General features: G+C 35.5%; 1 protein-coding gene across 1 annotated transcript in view; it reads right to left on the minus strand.

Annotated features, from left to right (window-relative positions):
* LOC120147188 overlaps positions 1 to 19,265 on the minus strand; it is a 30,191-nt gene extending 10,926 nt beyond the window's left edge. The window contains exons 1-9 of the mRNA XM_039160628.1: positions 19,162 to 19,265; positions 18,830 to 18,886; positions 18,251 to 18,733; positions 17,538 to 17,624; positions 14,620 to 14,661; positions 14,420 to 14,464; positions 6,421 to 6,486; positions 6,256 to 6,312; positions 6,100 to 6,161 (exon numbers count right to left, since the gene is read on the minus strand). Coding sequence (XP_039016559.1) covers positions 6,100 to 6,161; positions 6,256 to 6,312; positions 6,421 to 6,486; positions 14,420 to 14,464; positions 14,620 to 14,661; positions 17,538 to 17,624; positions 18,251 to 18,733; positions 18,830 to 18,865 — 878 coding nt within the window. The 5' untranslated portion in view covers positions 18,866 to 18,886; positions 19,162 to 19,265. The remainder of the gene's footprint in view (positions 1 to 6,099; positions 6,162 to 6,255; positions 6,313 to 6,420; positions 6,487 to 14,419; positions 14,465 to 14,619; positions 14,662 to 17,537; positions 17,625 to 18,250; positions 18,734 to 18,829; positions 18,887 to 19,161) is intronic.
* Between the last annotated feature and the right edge of the window lie 998 nt (positions 19,266 to 20,263).

Consider the following 20,263-nt stretch of genomic DNA (forward strand, 5'->3'; position numbering starts at 1 on the left):
AGGCCTCATTAAAAACCTCCCTCTTAGTTGGCTCTTGTGAAAGAGGCAACTAGTGGAAGGAGGAAAAGAGTGCCTCATCTTATTGATAAACCATAATTACATAAGATACAGCTTACATAATAAACATCCCTAGATAAAATACAGAACAATACAACAATAAAACTCAACACCTACTAAAAGCTATTAAGGAGGGAATTGTTTTTTTCTATTCATCGGGTTGGTTTAAGAAGGGAAGACTTATTATCGAAAGTGATTCAAAAAGTGCAGTGGATTGGATTAAGAACCAACGACCTGCCCCTACTTCCTTGCGTGATCTGATACAGGAAATTGGGGCTCTTATTATGCTTTGGATGTTGTTCTTAGATGGATTCCTAGGAGCTGTAATGGAGGCTGATAAGTTAGCTAAGCAGGGGATTGGTTGATTGTCTGTAGATTTTTGGTTTGTATGTTTTGTGTTTTCTCGGGCAAAGCACAAGCTTTGAGTCTGTTAGGGTGGTGGTAGTTTTGTAAGAGGTAAACCAATCAGGTATCTAAATTGGTTTACCCTAAGTCAGTGGTGTTGGTTATGGTTGTTTTTGGGTGTCTTCTGTTTTTCTGTTTTTGAAGGGTGTTTTTCTGGTTGTATCTTATGTAATTTCAGGTGTTGAATAAATTTCTAAGGCACTCTTTTCCTCCTTCCACTGATTAAGGAGCTTCGTTATAAGCTCCTATAATCAAGAAGGGGGTTTTTAACGAGGCCTACAATTCTTATCAAAAAAATAAAATAAAACTCAACACCTCAACCAATCCCCTCCTTAGCTAGCTTGTCTGCTTCCCAATTACAACTCCCAGGAATCCAATTAATAATAATACCCCTAGCAGATACAAAGGCCCCAATTTCCTCAACCAAAGAACTAAAAAACGTTGGGGCAGAAAAAGGCATCAAGATCCAATCCACTGCTTTTTTACAATCACTCTCAAGACCAATTGGGCATTTTCAAGGTTACTATAGTAGTTTCGTATTTTGATAGGATTTTAGGTTTGGTTATAAATACATATAGTATTTTATTCTCAATTAGCTTTTAGATGTTGAATATTTGTGATACTGAGATTTTGATTATATTGATTTTCAACCTCTATTGATTTTCTTCCTTTTCCCCCAAATTCTGATGTTTCACCCCCAATATCCCCTGTTCTTGCCTAATCTTTCTGGTCTATTTTTTTGTTCTTCCCTAAATTATCAAAGAATTCTCCTCTCTCTCTCTCTATACTTATCCCACAACAGTATGCTGACAGGTGACTGTATCTTGGCATTGTTAAAAAATATGAGACAGCTTTGTCTCTCAAAAAGGTACTAGTGCATGTAAACAAAAGGAGAAGAGCCCCATATCTAGTCCATATCTAATCTATAAGCCATCCTACCAGAATTCTAAAATTGCCCAATATTTGAGACTGGTTCAATGATACTACCAGTAAATCCTTGACAAGTAATGACTACAATGCTAATTTCATGCTATAATGCCTTGTAAGTAACTACAAAAGTAAAGTAAAATGCTACACTAAGAGATTCTAAAGTAATTTTTCCCCAAATAAGATTGAGAGGTAACTTGTACACCCATGGGAATTATAACTTCTATCAGAAAACAGTTCCTAAATTAGGAAGATTGTGTGAATTTAACTAGGAGATACTGTAAATATCTTAGTATCTGTTAGTGTTTGTGATACCTAACTCTAAGGAATTAGTTTTCCTAGAATTAGCTAATTTTCTAGTTTAGAAGTTTCCTAAGTTAAGTCTACTGTTTGTACATATATCAGTGTAATGTTTCTATGAAATATATATCAGAATTCAATCTATTTCAACATGGTATAAGAGTTTTTTTAGCTCATTTCTGGGACCATTTTATTTCCTTTTAACAGCCCCTTATTGTCCTCAATTTCTTTCCTCGAATGTGAAGAGTTAATTTGAGAAAAATATGGGTGAAGTCGTTGAAACCAACAACACCGAGACTACTCAGGTTTTAGGGAATGAAGGGAATCACTCAACCCCACCAAGTGACTAAGGGTACAAGTGCTATCACCCTCCCACAAATCCTAACAAAATTTTCCCCTAATTTCAACACCTCAAATAGAACTTAATCCCAAAATATTTGGTTGTGTTGCCTTTGTTCATATAAATTCTCATAATAGGGCAAAACTTGATCTAAGGGCATTAAATGGGAGTTTGTTGGCTATTCTTTCACTCAAAAAGGGTACAAGTGCTATCACCCTCCCACAAGAAAATACTTTGTTTCTGCTGATGTCACTTTTGCAGAAGAAGAAAACTACTTTATCCGTCCTTATCTTCAGGGGGAGATTTCATTCAGAGAAGATAAGGACAGAATTTTTCCTTCTTGATTTTCCAGCTTCAGCCACTGTTCCTAATGACCAACCAACTACACATCAGTTTTCTGCTAACCAATTAGCCCAATAGTTTGATCCAGCCCAACCTACTTCCCTAAAATCTGAGGAGACCAAACCTAATACACCCAGAACACAAGGGATTCAGGACACAACTCGTCCTCTGCTGGTTTATTCAAGGAGGAAAGCGTCAGCCACTGTTCAATCATCCTCATCTCCTATACAACCCGAGGTAATTATTGAACCTATTTCTATTCAAAATAATACCAATGAAAATTCTGATCAAAGGGATTTTGACTTTCTTATTGCAATTAGAAAGGAAAAAAGAGCTTGCACAAAACATCCTTTGTACCTATTCATGTCCCACAGAAACTTGTCCCATAACCACAAAACCTTCCTTACTAGCCTAAACTCAATTTTTATCCCAAAAATGTATCCGAGGCATTAAAAGATGAGAATTGGAAGAAGGCCATGCAGGTTGAGATGGAAGCACTTGAGAAGAACAAGACATGGGACTTGGTAAAACTACCAGAAGGGAAGAAAGCAGCGAGATGTAGATGGGTGTTTACAATAAAGTACAAGTCAGATGGTTCTTTGGAGAGGTACAAAGCAAGATTAGTGGCTAAGGGGTACTCTCAAACTTATGGGATAGACTATTTTGAGACATTTGCTCCTGTTGCAAATATGAACACGGTGACAGTACTACCAATTGAGGGTGGAAATTACAACAGTTTGACATCAAGAGCACCTTCTTACATTGGGATCTTGATAGGAAGTATATATGGATATCCCACCAGGATTCGGTCCATATACTAGTCAGGTAGTGTGCAGGCTAAATAAGGCACTATATGGACTAAAACAATCCGCAAGAGCCTGGTTTGGGAGGTTTACCAAAGTAATGCTCAAGCTGGGATACAGGCAAAGTCAAGGTGATAATACTTTGTTTCTGAAACTATGTAGATGACATTATAGTTACAAGGGATGATTTGGAAGGAATGGATAATTTGAAGAAGTGTTTAGTAAGGGAGTTTGAAGTCGAAGAGCTCAGCAGACTAAAATACTTCCTTAGTATTGAAGTGGCACATTTTCGACAAGGAATTTTCATATCACAACAAAAATATATCATAGATTTGTTGATAGAGACCGGAAAACTAGGTTGCAAGCCAACAGAGACCCCTATAGAAGTTAATCACATGCTTGGAGATACAACAGAGGATGCATCAGTTAACAGAAGCTTCTATCAGAGGCTTGTGGGAAAACTTAACTACTTGTCACATACCATACCAGATATTGTCCATGCAGTTGGTGTTTTTTTTTATAAGAAAATAGGCCTCATTAAAAAACCCATTCATATCCGTCGCTGTACATAGGTACCTCAATGGACATCGAAAGGAGGAAAAGAGTGCCTAAGAATTTTATTCCATAAAGAGATTACACTTTCTACAACACAGACTATTACAAAAGCACCACCCACCATCTTCCTCAAAACCCACCCTATACAATTACCCAAACAAAAGAAACCAAAACAATTACCCTATACCCGACTTAGCCAAAGCGTCAGCCTCCCAATTTACAACCCTTTTAACTGATCTTACAGCAACCCTACATTCCATTACAACACTGACAATTTCCTAAACCAGTTGTAAGAACACATTAGGACAAGCTTCAGGAGACTTAATCCATTTGACTGCAACTTCTGAATCCGTCTCTATAATAAGCCGACCCTTACAGTGCCATTCTGATTCCACAAACCAAGCTAAACCAGTTTGAATGACCCTCAATTCAGCAAAAATATGAGGACCAAAACCCGAAGACCTCGAAAAAGAACCCATGATTTTGCTCTCATCATTTTTCAAAATACCACCAACACCACTTCTATTCCAATCCCTCGTCACAACCCCATCCACATTTAATTTGAAGAAACCCAAGGGAGGGGGATTCCATGAGACCTTCGGCAGATTATTCTTCAAGGAATGATTGCTTTCATTAGCCAATTTCGGATCACCAACAAGACAGTCCATGAAAACTGGAAAATTAGGGAATTTCGCCGAAAACGACATAACCACCCTATATCTCGACATAAAAAACAATTGTTTCTGATCAATACCTCCGTTTTTGAAAACCACCTGGTTCCGACATTTCCATATAGACCTCAAGACGGCTCTCGGAATAAAGTTCCAAATAGAAGACTTTGGAACTAGACTTCCACAAGATGATAAAAAAACATTAGGAATCGTAGAAAGGGACGTAGAAAGATTTCATAAGTTTAAAAACTTCATCCATAAACCCCACGCAACCGAACACGAAAAAAAAACAAGTGAGGAACCTTCTCTTGGTACACATGCAGTTGGTGTTGTAAGTCAATTCATGCACAACCCTAAAGAATCACATCTAAGGGTTGCGACTCAAATCCTACAGTACTTAAAGAGCACACCAAGTAGAGGAATCTTATTTAAGAAGGGGGAAAACTAACTTTGGAAGCATATACTAATGCAGACTATGCAAGGTTCATAGGTGATAAAAGGTCAACCTCAGGTTACTGCACCTTTCTGGGAGGAAATCATGTGACTTGGAGGAGAAAAAACAAAATGTTGTGGCTAGATCCAGTGCAGAAGATGAATTTAGAGCAATGACTCTTGGAGTTTGTGAATTTTTATGGCTAAAAATCATTTTGCAAGATTTGAAGGTCAAGTGCGAAGGTCCAATGAAGTTGTATTGTGATAATAAATCTGCCATCAACATTGCACATAATCCGGTTCAACATGATAGAGCAAAGCACATTGAAATGGACAGACATTTCATAATAAAGAAACTTGACAGTGGCCTAAATTGTAGTCCTTTTGTATCCACTGGAGATCAACTAGCAGATATACTTATCAAGGGATTACCTGGGAAGTATTTTAGAAACTAACAAGCAAGCTGAGAATGGATGATTTCACTTCCCAGCTTCAGGGGGAGTGTTAGAAAACAACTTCCTAAATTAGGAAGTTTGTGTGAAATTAACTAGGAGATATTGTAAATATCTTAGTATCTGTTAGTGTCTTGATTCCTAACTTTAAGGGATTATTACTTAATTTCCTAGTTTAGAAGTTTCCTAAGTTAAGTCTACTGCTTGTATATATATCAGTGTAACGTTTCTACGAAATATATATTAGAATTCAGTCTATTTCAACTTCAAAGAGAATTTTCAAAATGCAGGTGACCCTTTACATTTTACAATGTGTTATAAGTCGGCTTTTATCAATCATATTGACACTTAGAACTTAAATATATAGGGATCCATAATTCAACACTAGGAGTTTAGGATTGAAAATATTCATTGCTTTCAAGCAAGTAGTCCCATCCACCATATTTAAAAGTAGGTACTAATTTTTTTTTGATGTCATACTTGGTAGTATTTATGTAAGAACATCCTTCTTTAATTAATCAAATACAATTTCAACAAGAAAGTGTATCCAACCACCAAATATTCAGTACTAATACCAAATTATACCACAAACTTCATATACTGCTTGCTAAGATTCACTATATAAACAAAAAAATGAACTTAAACAATCTAATGCTGGTAAACAAACTAATATTAATAGCATTTATCAAAAAAAAAAAGATTCACTATATAAACAAAAAAAGGAACTTAAACAATCTAATGCTGGTAAACAAACTAATATTAATAGCATTTATCAAATATCGAATATAATATTGAAAATGGCTATTCGATATTACCCCAGGTACAAATCATACACCCTCCTCCACAAATGCCACCTTCTGTGAACCACGCCAATTTCCTAGGAAGGAATGACATTTTAAATCCTTGAAACGAGACTTTCTGCGCTAGATTCATATATACAAAAGGAACATCAATATTAAAATTTTGCATACCTTACTATCAATTTCTACAAAAATTGAGCTCGTTATCCACCAAAAAGGCCTACGAACCTGAATGTGTAAATCAAACCCTTAAAGCTGAAATGATCATATCTTCAATATTTACGGGCCAGAAAACATATACAGTAGCTCAAAATAAAATGCAGATATTCTTCTTACCCTAAACAGCTCTTGACCCATGGCATCAGTGATGGATGCAACGAAAGGGCGTCTTGTACGCAGCAACTGCAAAAACACAAAACAGTCAGCAGTATGCAAATTATAATGTTAAGAAAAGAATAGCAACCATGTGGTCGAAGCAATGCAATGAAGCAAAATTCATTAACAAATTTTATACCAAAAACCATATTAGAATCCAAAATAATCATTACCCATAGAAGATATAGAAGCCAAACAATTGCATGTGGTACAATCAAACAAATAAACAAATGGTGATTCAAAACAGTACAAGTGAATGCAGACATACCTACAAAGTTATCTAAACTTGTATCCACCTCTCAATGAGAATCACATGTTATTTACATCCGTTGGTTAAGTAACCAGTGTGTCAGATGTTACCTCATTATTGTGTACAATTAGAGATCCTAAGATTAATCTCACATCATGCCTTTGGACAAAGTTAAACTAACACGCAACATTTTAGGATTAGGCAGTGTAGATTGTAACTGAATAAATCGGAGTTTTATTGTACTTTAATAACTAGATTTTTATTTAACTTATTTGTACTCTACGTCTTATCTAATTAAGAGATAAGATAACACTGAACTCAGAAAGGTGATTGGCAGTGCTAAGCTCTGTGGTAGACTTTACATACTTTTTTTTTATAAGAATTTCAGGCCTCATTAAAAACCCCCTTCTTGATTAATGGATCTTTTAGGAAAGCTCCTTAATCAGCGGAAGGTGGAAAAGAGTGCCTTAGGATTTTATTCATCAAAGACAAAGTACATAAAATACAGCCATAAGACAAAATAACAAAACCTAAAAAATTACAGAACGTAGAAAGCAAAACCCCAATGCGACCAGAACTCCCTTAAACAACACCAAAACTGACTCAGCCCCAACAACCTCAATAGACCACCAACCCGACAGCAAAACCTCTAAGGCAACCTTCATTCATCATCCAATCCCCTGTTTAGCTAAAGTATCAGCCTCACAATTCCAGCTCCTCGGAATATGTCTAATAATGATCTCCCTCTCCAAGATTAGGGAAGCAATTTTCTGAACCAACAAACTAAAAAAACGAGGAGATGATGTCGGCAGCAAAATCCAATCCACTCATCCTCCAAGACAAGTCCACTCAAGTAGTGTTTCTCAATCTGTTTCTAAATTCCCTTGTACTTCACATTTTTTTCCAATGATATTCTATTATGGCATTATAGGCCAGGACGTCCCAATTTTCATTATCTTGAAAATGTTTTTCAAGTTGTTTATTAGTAAAATCCTAAATTTTTTCTCGTGTGATATTTGCCAACTTGTCAAGCATAGAAGAATTGTTTACCCCAAAACAAATCACACAACCTCAACCTTTTTCAATTATCCATAGTGACATTTAAGGCCCATCCAAAGTTAAAAACCTTGGTGGATCACGTTGGTTCATATCCTTCATCGATGATCAATCTAGGATAACATGGACATTCATTATACAAATTTGAAACTGGTGAGATAGTCCAAAACTTTTACACTATGATAGAAAATCAGTTTAAAAGCCATGTTCAAGTCCTTCAAATAGGTAAGGGGAATGAATACTACACAAAAACACTAGGTTCATATCTTAAAGAAAAAGACATAATTCATGTAATCCCTTATGTTGATACACCACAACAAAATGGGATTGCTAAAAAAAAATACACATTCTAGAGGTTGTTAGATCCCTAATATTTTCCATGAGTGTTCCTAAAAGTTTTTGGGGAGAAGTCGTTTTAACTGCCACATATCTTATAAATAGAGCCTAGCAAAGTGTTACACAACCTCTTGATGTCCTTCAACAATTTCCCATTTCAAATTCATTTCTTCTAATCTCCCATTAAAAGTATTCAATTGTTCATCATTGTTCATGTTCACCAGCAACTTAGAACCAAACTTGACCCTAGATCCATAAAATGTATCTTTCGAGGTTCCTCCGCTACTAAGAAGCCCTACAAATGTTACTCTCCCATAACCAAGAAAATGTGTACTTCCATGAATGTTACCTTCTTTAAAGCCAAACCTTATTTCTCCAAATTTGAAATGGGAAGAATTCAGATGAACTTCACCTTTGGGACAGTTTTAAAACCTTTCAACCCACTCAAACACCTTCTCATCCAATAGAACCCAAAAACACTGAAACAACCCTTTCCGCAAAAAACAACCAAAACAGAACCTAATACCCCTAATCACAGCAAGGGATTCAAGACACTACTCGTCCTCAACTGGTTTATTCAAGGAGGAAGGCACCGATGCAGGCTTAATCATCCTCTTCTCCTATGCAACCAGAGGTAATTGTTGAACCTACTCTTGTTAACCCTACTCTTGCTAAACCTACTCCCAATAATGACAACATAACTAAAAATACTGAAAAATCTGATCAAAGAGACTTGACTTTCCGATTGTAATTAGAAAAGGAATTAGAGTCTGCACAAAAAATCCCCTATACTTATTCATGTCTTACAAAAATTTGTCCCATAACTATAAAACCTTTTTTACTAGCCTAAACTCTATCTATATTCCCAAAACCGTATTTGAGGCTTTAAATGATGAGAATTGGAAAAATGTCATTAAAGCTGAAATGAAAGCTCTTGAAATGAATAATACATGGGACTTAATGGAATTACCAAAAGGGAAGAAATCAGTGGGAATCAAATTCTTCTATTTGGACTTTCATTCCTGGGGCTATCATTTGGACCATTTGGAAGGCCAGAAATTTTATTGTCTTTGAAGGGGGAAAGCTTGATCAGTTAGAGTTACTTTTCTTATCACGAGTTAGGCTGGCTTCTTGGTTTCTAGCTAAGCACAAGGACGTTTCTATTCATAAGGATTCCTTGATTATGGATCCTTCATTAGCAGATTCCTACTCGCCCTACAGCTCTATGAAGTCTTCCTCATTCCCTTGGGGACCTCCCCCTTCTGGTTTTTTTAAATTGAATGTGGACGCAGCCGTTAGTAGTGACTGGAAGAAATCGGGTATAGGAGGTATTTGGAGGGATCATTCAGGTTCAGTCCTAGGTTCTTTTCAAGAGCCAGCTGGTCCGGGACCTCCGACTATGATTGAACTTAAAGCTATTCAGAGGGGTATTTCATTATATGCTTCTGCTCAAGGGAGGGTCAAAGATAGGCTGATTGTTGAGAGTGATAGCAGGGTTGCAGTAGACTGTATCAACAATGTCAATTCATGCCCAGGTGTTTATGCTTTCATTGTTAGTGATATTGTTGACAATCTTAGATCTTTGGGGGGGTTTATAAATTGGGTTGCTAGGTCAGCTAATATGGATGCCGATGCTTTAGCAAAGGCTGGAATAGGCTAATCTTTATGTTGTTTGCTGTTTCAGTTTAGCATTTGATTCCTGTTCGGGTGGGATTTATATACTGTTGTAAGGGTTATTTCGAAGAGATTTATCGAGGTTGTAATCTTATTTTCTTTTATGAAAATCTAAGGCGCTCTTTTCCTCCTTCCAATGATTAAGGAGCTTTCAAGATCCATTAATCAAGAAAGAGGTTTTTAATGAGGCCTTCTAATCTTATCAAAAAAAAGAAATCAGTGGGATGTCGATGGGTGTTCAAAGCAAAGTATAAATCAGATGGTTCTCTGGAGAGGTCCAAAGCAAGATTGGTTGCTAAAGAGTACACAAAAATGTATGGAATAGATTTACCTTGAGATTTTTGCTCTTATTGCAAAGATGAACACTGTGAGAGTGTTGTTGTCACTAGCTACTAATCAAGATTGGAAATTACAACAATTTGACATTAAAAAATGCCTTTTTACATGGTGAGCTCGATGAGGAAGTCTACATGGATATCCCATCAGGGTTCGATCTAAATGTTGGACAGTTGGTATGCAAGTTAAAGAAGGCTTTATACGGACTGAAACAATCCCCGAGAGCTTGGTTTGGAAGGTTTACCAAGGCAATGCTCATGTTGGGATATAACCAGAGCCAAGGTGATCACACTATATTTTTAAAGCACTTACATTTAGGGGGAGTGACAACCTTATTAGTCTATATAGATGACATTATAATGACAGGTGATGATTTGGAAGGAATGAAGAATATAAAGAAATGTCTAGTGAAGGAATTTGAAGTCAACGAGTTTGGTAAGTTAAAATATTTCCTCGGTATTGAAGTAGCACACTCTCGGGAAGGAATCTTCATATCTCAGCAAAAATACATAGTTGATTTGTTGACAGAAACGGGCAAGTTGGGATGCAAGCTAATTAAGACACCTATAGAAGTTAATTACAGACTTGGAGATGCATTAGAAGATGTAGTTGTCGATAAAGGTTCCTATCAGAGACTCGTGGGAAAGCTCATATACTTGTCACATACTACACTAGCTATTGCATATGCAGTTGGTGTGAAAAGTCAATTCATGCACAACCTCGAAGAGTCACATCTTAGGGCTGTGTACCAGATCCTACAGTACTTAAAGGGCACGCCAAGCAAATAAATCTTATTTAAGAAAGGGTAGAAGCTAACTCTTGATGCCTATATTGATGCAGAACAACCTCATGCTATTGCACTTCCCTATGAGGCAACGTTGTGACTTGGAGCAAAAAACAGAATGTGTGGCTAGATCCATTGCAGAAGCTGAATTTAGGGCAATGGCACTTGGGATTTGTGAATTATTATGGCTAAAAATTATTTTGGAAGATCTAAAAATCAAGTAGGAAGGTCAAATGAAGTTTTATTATGATAATAAATCTGCTATCAATATTGCACACAATCTAGTGCAACATGACTGTACAAAGCATATTGAAATTGACAGACATTTCATAAAAGAGAGACTTGACAATGGCCTAATTTGCACTCCTTATGTGTCCACTGATGGCCAACTGGAAGATGTACATACCAAAGGATTTTCTGGGAAGAATTTTTAGAAGTTAGTAAGCAAGTTGAGAATGGATGATATCCACTTCTCAAGCTTAAGGGGAGTGTCAGATTCCAGTTTCCTAAATAAAGAATTCTGGTTGTATTAGCTAGGATTCTGTAAATATGTTAGTGATTGTAATCCCTAACTTTAAGGGATTACTTTAGGTCAAACATTCTTAGAATCAGTCTCTTTCCTAGTTTAGAGTTTCCTAACTAAGGCTTACTATGTCTATATCAAGTGTAAAATTCCTATGGTATAATTTTTTTTATAGAAAGATGGCCTCGTTAAAAACCCCCATCATAACCGTCGATCTACAAAGGTAGATCAGCGGACATTGGATAGAGGAAAAGAGTCAATAATTTTATTGCTAAAAAAAACAGATACAACATCAATACATAGACCAATTACAATCATACTCCAACCACCAAACAACAAAACCAAATACAAACTACCAACCAAAACCTACTTATTACCCCCTCGACAATCCTATCCAACACCCAACTTGGCAAACTCATCTGTCTTATGATTGGCACCTATGTAAATATGCCTAATGACCACACCCCTCTTTAACACTATATTAGCAATATCATTCACCACAGCTTTAAAAAAAGGAGTACAAGAAGCTGGATTTTTAATCCATTCAAGAGCCACTAGACAATCAGATTTTAAAATTAGCCTTCCCCTAGAAGCCCACTCCGAGTCCAAAAATAGCTGTAGACCCCTCTTGATCGCCAGCAATTCAGCCAAAATTGGAGGGCCCGAGACAACTTTCTCTGAAAACGAATCCAACATGATACCCTTCTCATCCCGAAGCAACCCACTTATTCCACCCTCTGCCAATAACTATCCATAGCCCCATCCACATTTACCTTAAGAAAGCCTGACGGAGGAGGACACCATCCTTCACGAACCAAATTAATCTTCCTTGACCCTTGAAAGGAATCCGCTAACGTAAGATCACCCACTAGACTATCAAAAGGATTCAAATAATTTTGAAACTTTGCCGAAAACCAAGTTGCCACTCTGTATCTCACCAAGAAAAAGAGTTGAACACGATCAAGTTTCCCTTTATTGAAAACAATTTCATTTCTTTGCTTCCAAACCGACCACAAAATTGCTCTAGGAATACAGGTCCATATGGTTGAAAACGAGACCAACCCATACCAAGCCGAGAGTAACGCAACCAGGCACTCTGGAACTACGAAAGAGATGTTCCACATACTCAAAAACCCCGTCCAAAGACCCCAAGAAACAGTGCAAGAAACAAACAAGTGAGTAACAGATTCCGAAAAACCTCCACACAAAGGACACGTCTGATCCTCGATCCCCCTAACCCCACGCTTAACTAACTCGACTTTAACAGCCACCTTTTTATAAGCCACCTGCCACACAAATGACTCCACTCGAGGAGGGGCCACCCCTAGCCACAGATTTTGACCAGAGTGAGTTAACTTCAGACCTATCAAACATATGCCTCATGCACGATTTCACCGAGAAACATCCATCGCCCTGTCCAATCCAAACATAACTATCATCAGTTTGCTCCAAAGATTGAAAATTGCCCAACACCGAATACAAATGAATCAACTGCTCGAACTCCCAATCTGCCAAATTCCTCCTCATCTGAATATCCCAAAACCACCCCGACGAGCTCCTTAACCTAAAATCAGCAATTCTCCCTTCTTTGTTGGTCGAGAGGATAAACAATCTTATAAATCGATCTTTCAAAGGCACACCATCGAACCACGCATCAATGCCAAAACGAAAAAGATTCCCCATTGCCAACCCTGATGTGAGTATTACCCTTAAAACAAGCACCAAAATCATCACAAGTGTAGCATCTCTTCACTATACCTTTCCATATCCACTAAGCTCTCGTGGAAATCAATTTTTCGACAACAAAGAAGTTGAAACCAAGATTATTGACAAGGCATAAGACCCCAGTCCACAGTGATTCTTTCTCTGAAACAGACTTCCACATCCACTTCCCCAAAAGAGCTCTATTCATCATAACCAAATTAGCTATTCCCAGGCCTCCCATATCCTTTGGTCTGCACACAGAACCCCACTTTACCCAATGGACATCTTTCCTGTCAGACGACCCCCCAAAGGAATCGCACCATAATAGCATTTAGCTTCTTTAGAACACAAGAAGGAATTATGAATAAGGGCATGAAGTAAATTGGAAGAGAGCTTAAAACAGACTTAATCAAAACAACCCTTCCCACTAGCAATAACGTCTCCACCTTCCAACCTGCTAACTTCTTTTGGAACCTTTGAATAACAGGATCCCAAATACAGACTAATTACTTTTCGCCCCAAGTGGAAGCCCTAAATAATCTGCCGGAACCCATTAATATTATCATCCTTCATATTAATTCCAAAAATCCTCCAATGGTATAATCAATCTAATAAGGTCTGTTTTGACAATTTCAAACTCAACTTGAAACAGAGGAACTTCATGTCCATACAAGGAGGAAGCGACCTAATGGAATCTAGAGAATACTGCACAACTCAGAACTTGCCAAAAATGGAACTAGATTATACTACCTTAGAAATTGACACAGGTATCAGTCTTCATCTAGTACTAACTATAGATGCACCTTTGTCACTATTACAAACGCATATAAGTCCTCTGAACTTTACCATTCATGCTATTTTGGGATTTTAATTTTAAAAAGCTTTTTCTTCATGCAATTTACATAATTTAGAAAACAATGTGGTAGAAGTAATGACATCATACGATTAAGATTTCATATATTACCAAAGAAATAGAGGATTGGAAAAAACATCACATAATCAATCTTCATTGCTTCAAAATAAAGGGTAACTGGAGGAAGTTGTTGTGACACATCATGAATGAAATGGAAATGAACTTAAGGTAGAAAAAATTATATAGACAATTGCAGAACTCACAAAAGAGAATAAGGAAACAATACAATGGAATCATGAACCATAAACAACAGGAAAGAGAAAGTAGTTTGAGATTACAAAAGGTTTCTAAAACTTTATCAAAATTTAAATATGAAATGAAATAACAGTAAAGTTGATCACATATACACTCATGTCCAACAAAAAATTGAGTTTAGTAGTTCACCTGTCTAGTAATGATGTTACTCTGCTCACGAATAAAACCAACAGGCTACAAAAATAAAGCTTACAGTTAAGTATTTAGAAGAATTATAGGTGGACACTTTTTTCTCATTTTATTTATGGAGCGTAATATTTTTTCAATTGCTACCAACTTTGCCCTATATGCAAAAAAATGCAAGAAAAGAATCTTATAATCGTACTTACTGACTGAGGGTAGCAGACATCCACTATTGCATATCGGTTCTCCTACATTTCAACAAATATGATTAGAGAACAAATGATAAAAATAAAAGGCAAAATCAGGAATCCAAATGAAAACGGAGATGAAATAAATATGTATTTCTAACATCAGAATGTCCAAATAAATTCTCCCTGATATGAAGTACTCTATTAAACAGTTTAAAGAAATAACTTAATAAGGAAAATGCAAACAAATGAAAGAATGAAAATGCAAGATTAAATTGGGAATGTATGGCATGAAATCTCAATTAAAAAAATTATTATATAGATAGAGTGGGTGTGATAGGAGCAAACCAACCTAGCCAAGTATACAAAATCAAAAAATCCGAGAATCAAGCTTTAATTCTAATAAGTGCAAACATTTTAAAATTTGGCATAGTTCTTAAATGGGACAAAAAGACGTTAGATAGAAAATTTGAATTATTAAGAAATTTATTTGATAATTTTGATATTTACATAGGTCCATTGTACTCTCTACTCTGAGGGAACTTTACAATTACACTTGGTAATTTGGGGAATATTTTAAGGTTTTGGACAGAGGCAATAAGAGCCCGTGTTATTTTAATTTCTCCAAATTCTGAATTGAATTGTTGAAATTTTGAGAGATCTAAATATTAAGAACTGTAATTTCTCCTTTTAGCTCTAGTTTGTTCTTCCTCAGTTTCTCCTACTCTCTGCATATTTTTTTTTATTGTTCCATGTTTCAATCCATTTCTTTTCAACTTACTAACATTTTTGGGCCTATGATGCATTGCTAGCTGTTGCTTATGGTCTTAGATATAAATTACTCAATCTCTGTTAAAGCTTGGATTATACTTTATGTTCTGTTATCAAGATGTTGGTAGCTTAATGAGCACTTGTGTTTGTCATAAAGTAGGATTGAAATTGAGATTCAATTAAGTATGACTTAATTAAACAAAAGTGAAAGACTAAGAGATAACATAAAATTTTCAGTTAAATCATGGGGCATGAGAAGTATTTGCATCTAAGTCATGTTGTACAATGTGAATGAATTTTAGAAATCCAATTCATATGGGTTGTCATATCCTAAAGGTCATATAAACCTTTGCATCCCACACCCAACATGTGTCCCTAAGCATCAATAAGTTGATATCGATCTTAATTTTCTTAAAACTTCTTGCCTTCTTGTTCTCTCTCTAACCTAGGCACCAGGCAGAATTTTTCTCCAAGAATAGACTAATAACCAAGAGAATACATAAGAACCTTGTTACTGATACCTAATCTTTCCGAGAGATTGTTTTGCTTTACACTTGTCATTTTGCTACACGAGATTTTCTGTAACTTTGAGAAGGTTTTAGCTTATGGTTAATGGATCACCATTAAACACTTGGGAGGCTTTGGTGACTTTTCTACGTGATCAAGATTCAAGCAAACATTTGGGAATCAACTTGTGATTACTATATCTCAAGTAGGTATTTTCTTGAGTCACTTGTTTGCATTTACTCATTGTTTTTAGTCACCAAACATTTACATGTATGGCCCTTGGAAGATTCTGGAATTGTTTTATGCAAAAGATTATGTTTCGGCATATCTCTAATATATGATACTATAGGTTTAAAATATTGCTTGAGCATGTAAACCCAAAAAAGAAATTTACTTCATCCCTACAACAGAGGAAATAATAGTAAAAAAATGTAGTTCAAGATTTATGTTCCCTATTTTTCTCTGAATTTTTTAAATTCTAGTAGCACAAGAGAAGAACCAAGTCAATAGAAGAATTTTTATTTAAGACTTTAGGAACTAAATCAGTTCAATTTACAGTATCAATAGTAGTTTCTAGTAATTACGATTTTGCATTTAAAAAAATATAGATGCAGAATATAGTCTACAATTGTGTATTAGACATTAGTATCTAGGAGCTTTGGCATAGTAGATTAAAGATTTCTGATTTTATTATGTGTAACCGTTCCTTCTCTTCATCCTATCCTAATATTCTGCAACCAATTTTACCCAACTGCTTTTCTTATATTCCAATTTCCTTTTTTTCCTTTTTTATGAATAGTTTCTCCTTCTTTCCCTCTCTTTTTTTTTTATAGGAATAGAAGGCCTCAATAAAACCCCCTTCATGATTAACGGAACTTAAAAATAGCTCCTTAATCCGCACAAGGAGGAAAAGAGTGCCCTAGGATTTCATTAAAACTCAAATATAACAAAGTAATACAAACTAATCTCCCTCAAGAGATACAAAACCAGAAAGAAACAGCCCTTAACAGAACATAATTCAACCAATACCAGCCTTAGCTAGGACATCCGCCTCTATATTGGCTGTCCTACTAACCCAACTAATAAAACCTTCATAAACACTAAGCTTTTGAATAATGTCTTTAACAATTTGAACATAAACAACAGGACAAGAGACCACATCCTTAACCCAGCCAACTGCCACCTTACTATCACTCTCAATAATCAATCTTTCCCTCCCTTCTTTTGAATCAGTTTGCTGGAATATCCAAAAGAATTCATTCATGCAGCATTTAGAACTACAAATTACAAACTATGTTTTTATGAGAGATGTTTTTCAAACTACATCAAGATTATATAAAAGTTCACCAAGGAATAAAACGCATTTATGTAAAACTCATCAACCAGTACCACACAATATGTAAACTCCATATAGACTGTAACATGACAAATATAAACCTATTTTTCTTTTAACGAGCATTTTAGAAACTTCTAGTTGCCAAAGAGTAAGAACAAAGAAAAACTAACATTGGGAAAAGATCAACATTTGTTGTAGCATGTCAATTCATAGATCATTACACCATAAGAAAAGATTTTGATGATAAGCGTCATTGTGATGCTCATGCATCGCAAAATTAAAGCTCTAATATATGCTATAAAGAGTAAGAGGGGGGTATTACCTGCTCAAAACCAAGTACAAGATTTGCCCACTCAATATCCCTGGTGATTAGCAGATTGGACCTAGCAAGAAGAGGTGCAATTTGAGCCTGAATAATTTCAGAAACAACAATTGTCAGCTAATTTTTTGAATGTATAGGTGTTAAAACCTCCAAAAAGAAAGAGTAACCATTAAAAGAAATATAACATAACAGAATTAGCATCTAAAATTAGTCTCAACTGTAGGTGAACGTATCCCCCTGCTCCAAGAACTAGGTTTGGATCTCCCTTCACCCAATGAAATATAAAAAGATGAAAAGAAATGAAGGCTATCAAGAAATGAAGGTCCTATTTACCTGTCAAATTTTGTGAAGGAGATTGCGTCTAATGTTTCTTTAAATCAGTTCATTATCATATGGATTCCTAGGTGCTGTAATTGTGAGGTGGACAAGCTAGCGAAGGAGGGAATTGGCTGATTGTACTGCTTTTAGTTGGTTTGTATGTCTTTGAGGAGAGGTCATGCAGGAGTGTATCAAGTCTTATGTATTTTTGTAGGAGTGTTTTTAAATTTTATGTAATTGTTTTATCATTAATAAAATGATGTACTCTTTTCCTCCTTCCACTAGAGGGTTCTTGCCTTAGGGCAGTGGACTACTTAGAGGGAGGTTTTTAATGAGCATCGTATTCCTATCAAAAAAAAAAGATGAAAAGAAAAGAAAACTAAAAAGGAATTTACCTCTTCTTGTGAAGTTGGCCGAAGAAAACCTGAGATAGATTGACTAACTGGTTGTTGCTTGAAAACCGGTTCAGCCCGATCACTAGATTCTTCTACTTTAACTCTACTGCCGGGAAAGCATTTTTCAAAAGGATGTTCGAATGATTCCTGTGCCCCAACATAGTTTAGGTGCTTACATTTTCTTCTTCTTTTTTCAAGGTCCTTTGTCATTTTTCTTTCTGCAACCCAAAGTTGTGCAAGAAAATTTCTACTTAAATTGGGTTCATTGTTAGCAATGTTTCCATAATTGCAATATGCAGGACTCCCTTGTGTCGACCAAGGAGAATTTCCTTGGAAAGAGCAAGGTTGGTTTAATCTCGAAAACAAATTTCTCCCAGACATCGAACTTTCTTGAGAACTCATTCCACCATGCCCAAAACATTCCTGCTGCGAAAGTTGGTGGTGGAAACACCTTTGAGCTCGAATACTATGAGGAATGCAAGGCTTTGCTGGGTCAAAAATACCATAACGATGTTTCTTTAAAACATGATAATGGAATGATGCACCTAATATGGATATCTTCCAAGTGGATTCCTTAACATTGGACAGGCAGCGAAACCACTTAGGTGTATTCATCTATAACAGATGGAGCAGAACCTGCACAAATTGAAGACATAATACTTATCACAATCGTTTACAGTAAACTTTTAGAGAGAATAAACTATAAACAACAGATTCAGCTGAGGTTCCATTTTTTTCTTTCTTTTTAAAAATACATAAAAGAAACCTAAATTCATTGTGTGCGAACATAGGGAAACAAAGGAATAGTTCTGTGAAATTAAAGTATTCATTTGGGGTAAAAAAATCAAAGGAAGGGAAGGGAAAGAGAAGCAAAGACCGAAGAATGAGACCTGATTGCTTAACTGTATTGCCTGCGTCGTAGGGTTTGGTTTAAACAGAAGGGATGGGAGCAGCAGTCATGTGAGTATAAGAAAGAAGGTGATTTAAGGGAAATGGGCGGAAGCCACAGAGAACCGGCGCCGGCTGAGATCGCACCGGCGTTTTACTTGGAATCCGTTTGTTTGATTCAATAATCAAACTATAGATTTTTGTAACAGTCATTAGTATAGGCTTAATATAAAAATAAGACTGACAAATAGTTCGAAAAACGTTTGAATGGTTAAAAGAATATAATTTTTTTTCTTTTCGTTATTATTTTAGATATTTAATATTTTTTTCGTTATTATTTTAGGTATTTAATCATTAATTATCATTAAAAAAACTTTTAATACGTGTCACGTTTTGATATATTTAAATTTTTTTTTAATATTTTATACTAAAAAACAACACAGCATAATGTTTTGGGTTTTTCTAAGATTTGAAAAAATAGGTTTTTTAAATTATATATTTTTTATTTTAAATAAAAAATCTTAAATTATTAGAATATGACACGTGTCATTTTACGATGATTTTTAATGGTGGTTGACGTCAGACACCTAAAAGTGTAACAGATAAAATATTAGACACTTATTTTTAGCGAAAAAAATTTTTAGGTACTAAAACATTTTTCGATGTATAATTTATACACTTATTTTTATATTAAACTTTAGGAGTTACATTTTTTTATCTAGACTATGCAGGACTAGGATAAGCTTTTGATCGAGTTGAATAAAAATTTTGAGTTATTTGAGTTGAAAAGTTTTATTTTATAAAAATTCAAGAAAAATGGAGTTGTTCAAATAAATTTAAGGGTAAACTACACATTTAGTACTTAAACTATCAGTTTTTGTTCGCTTTAGTACCTAAACTTTCAATTTATTCATTATTAACTTTTAGTTAACAAATATTTTAGTAGCTAAACTATTTGAATTCTAATCTGATCCAAATATAAAATATTTACTTAATTTCAAAGTCCGAATGTATAACATTAATTTTGAGTCAAATAAATCAACATGCATCATATAACATTTTATGAAATAAATCAATGTTTAACGGTGAGTCTTTTTCGGTGGACAAAATTTTCTATCTTGCTTT

The sequence above is a fragment of the Hibiscus syriacus genome, unplaced genomic scaffold (assembly GCF_006381635.1).
Source record: "Hibiscus syriacus cultivar Baekdansim isolate YM2019G1 unplaced genomic scaffold, ASM638163v2 tig00002511_pilon, whole genome shotgun sequence".
In the NCBI taxonomy this organism is placed as follows: domain Eukaryota; kingdom Viridiplantae; phylum Streptophyta; class Magnoliopsida; order Malvales; family Malvaceae; genus Hibiscus; species Hibiscus syriacus.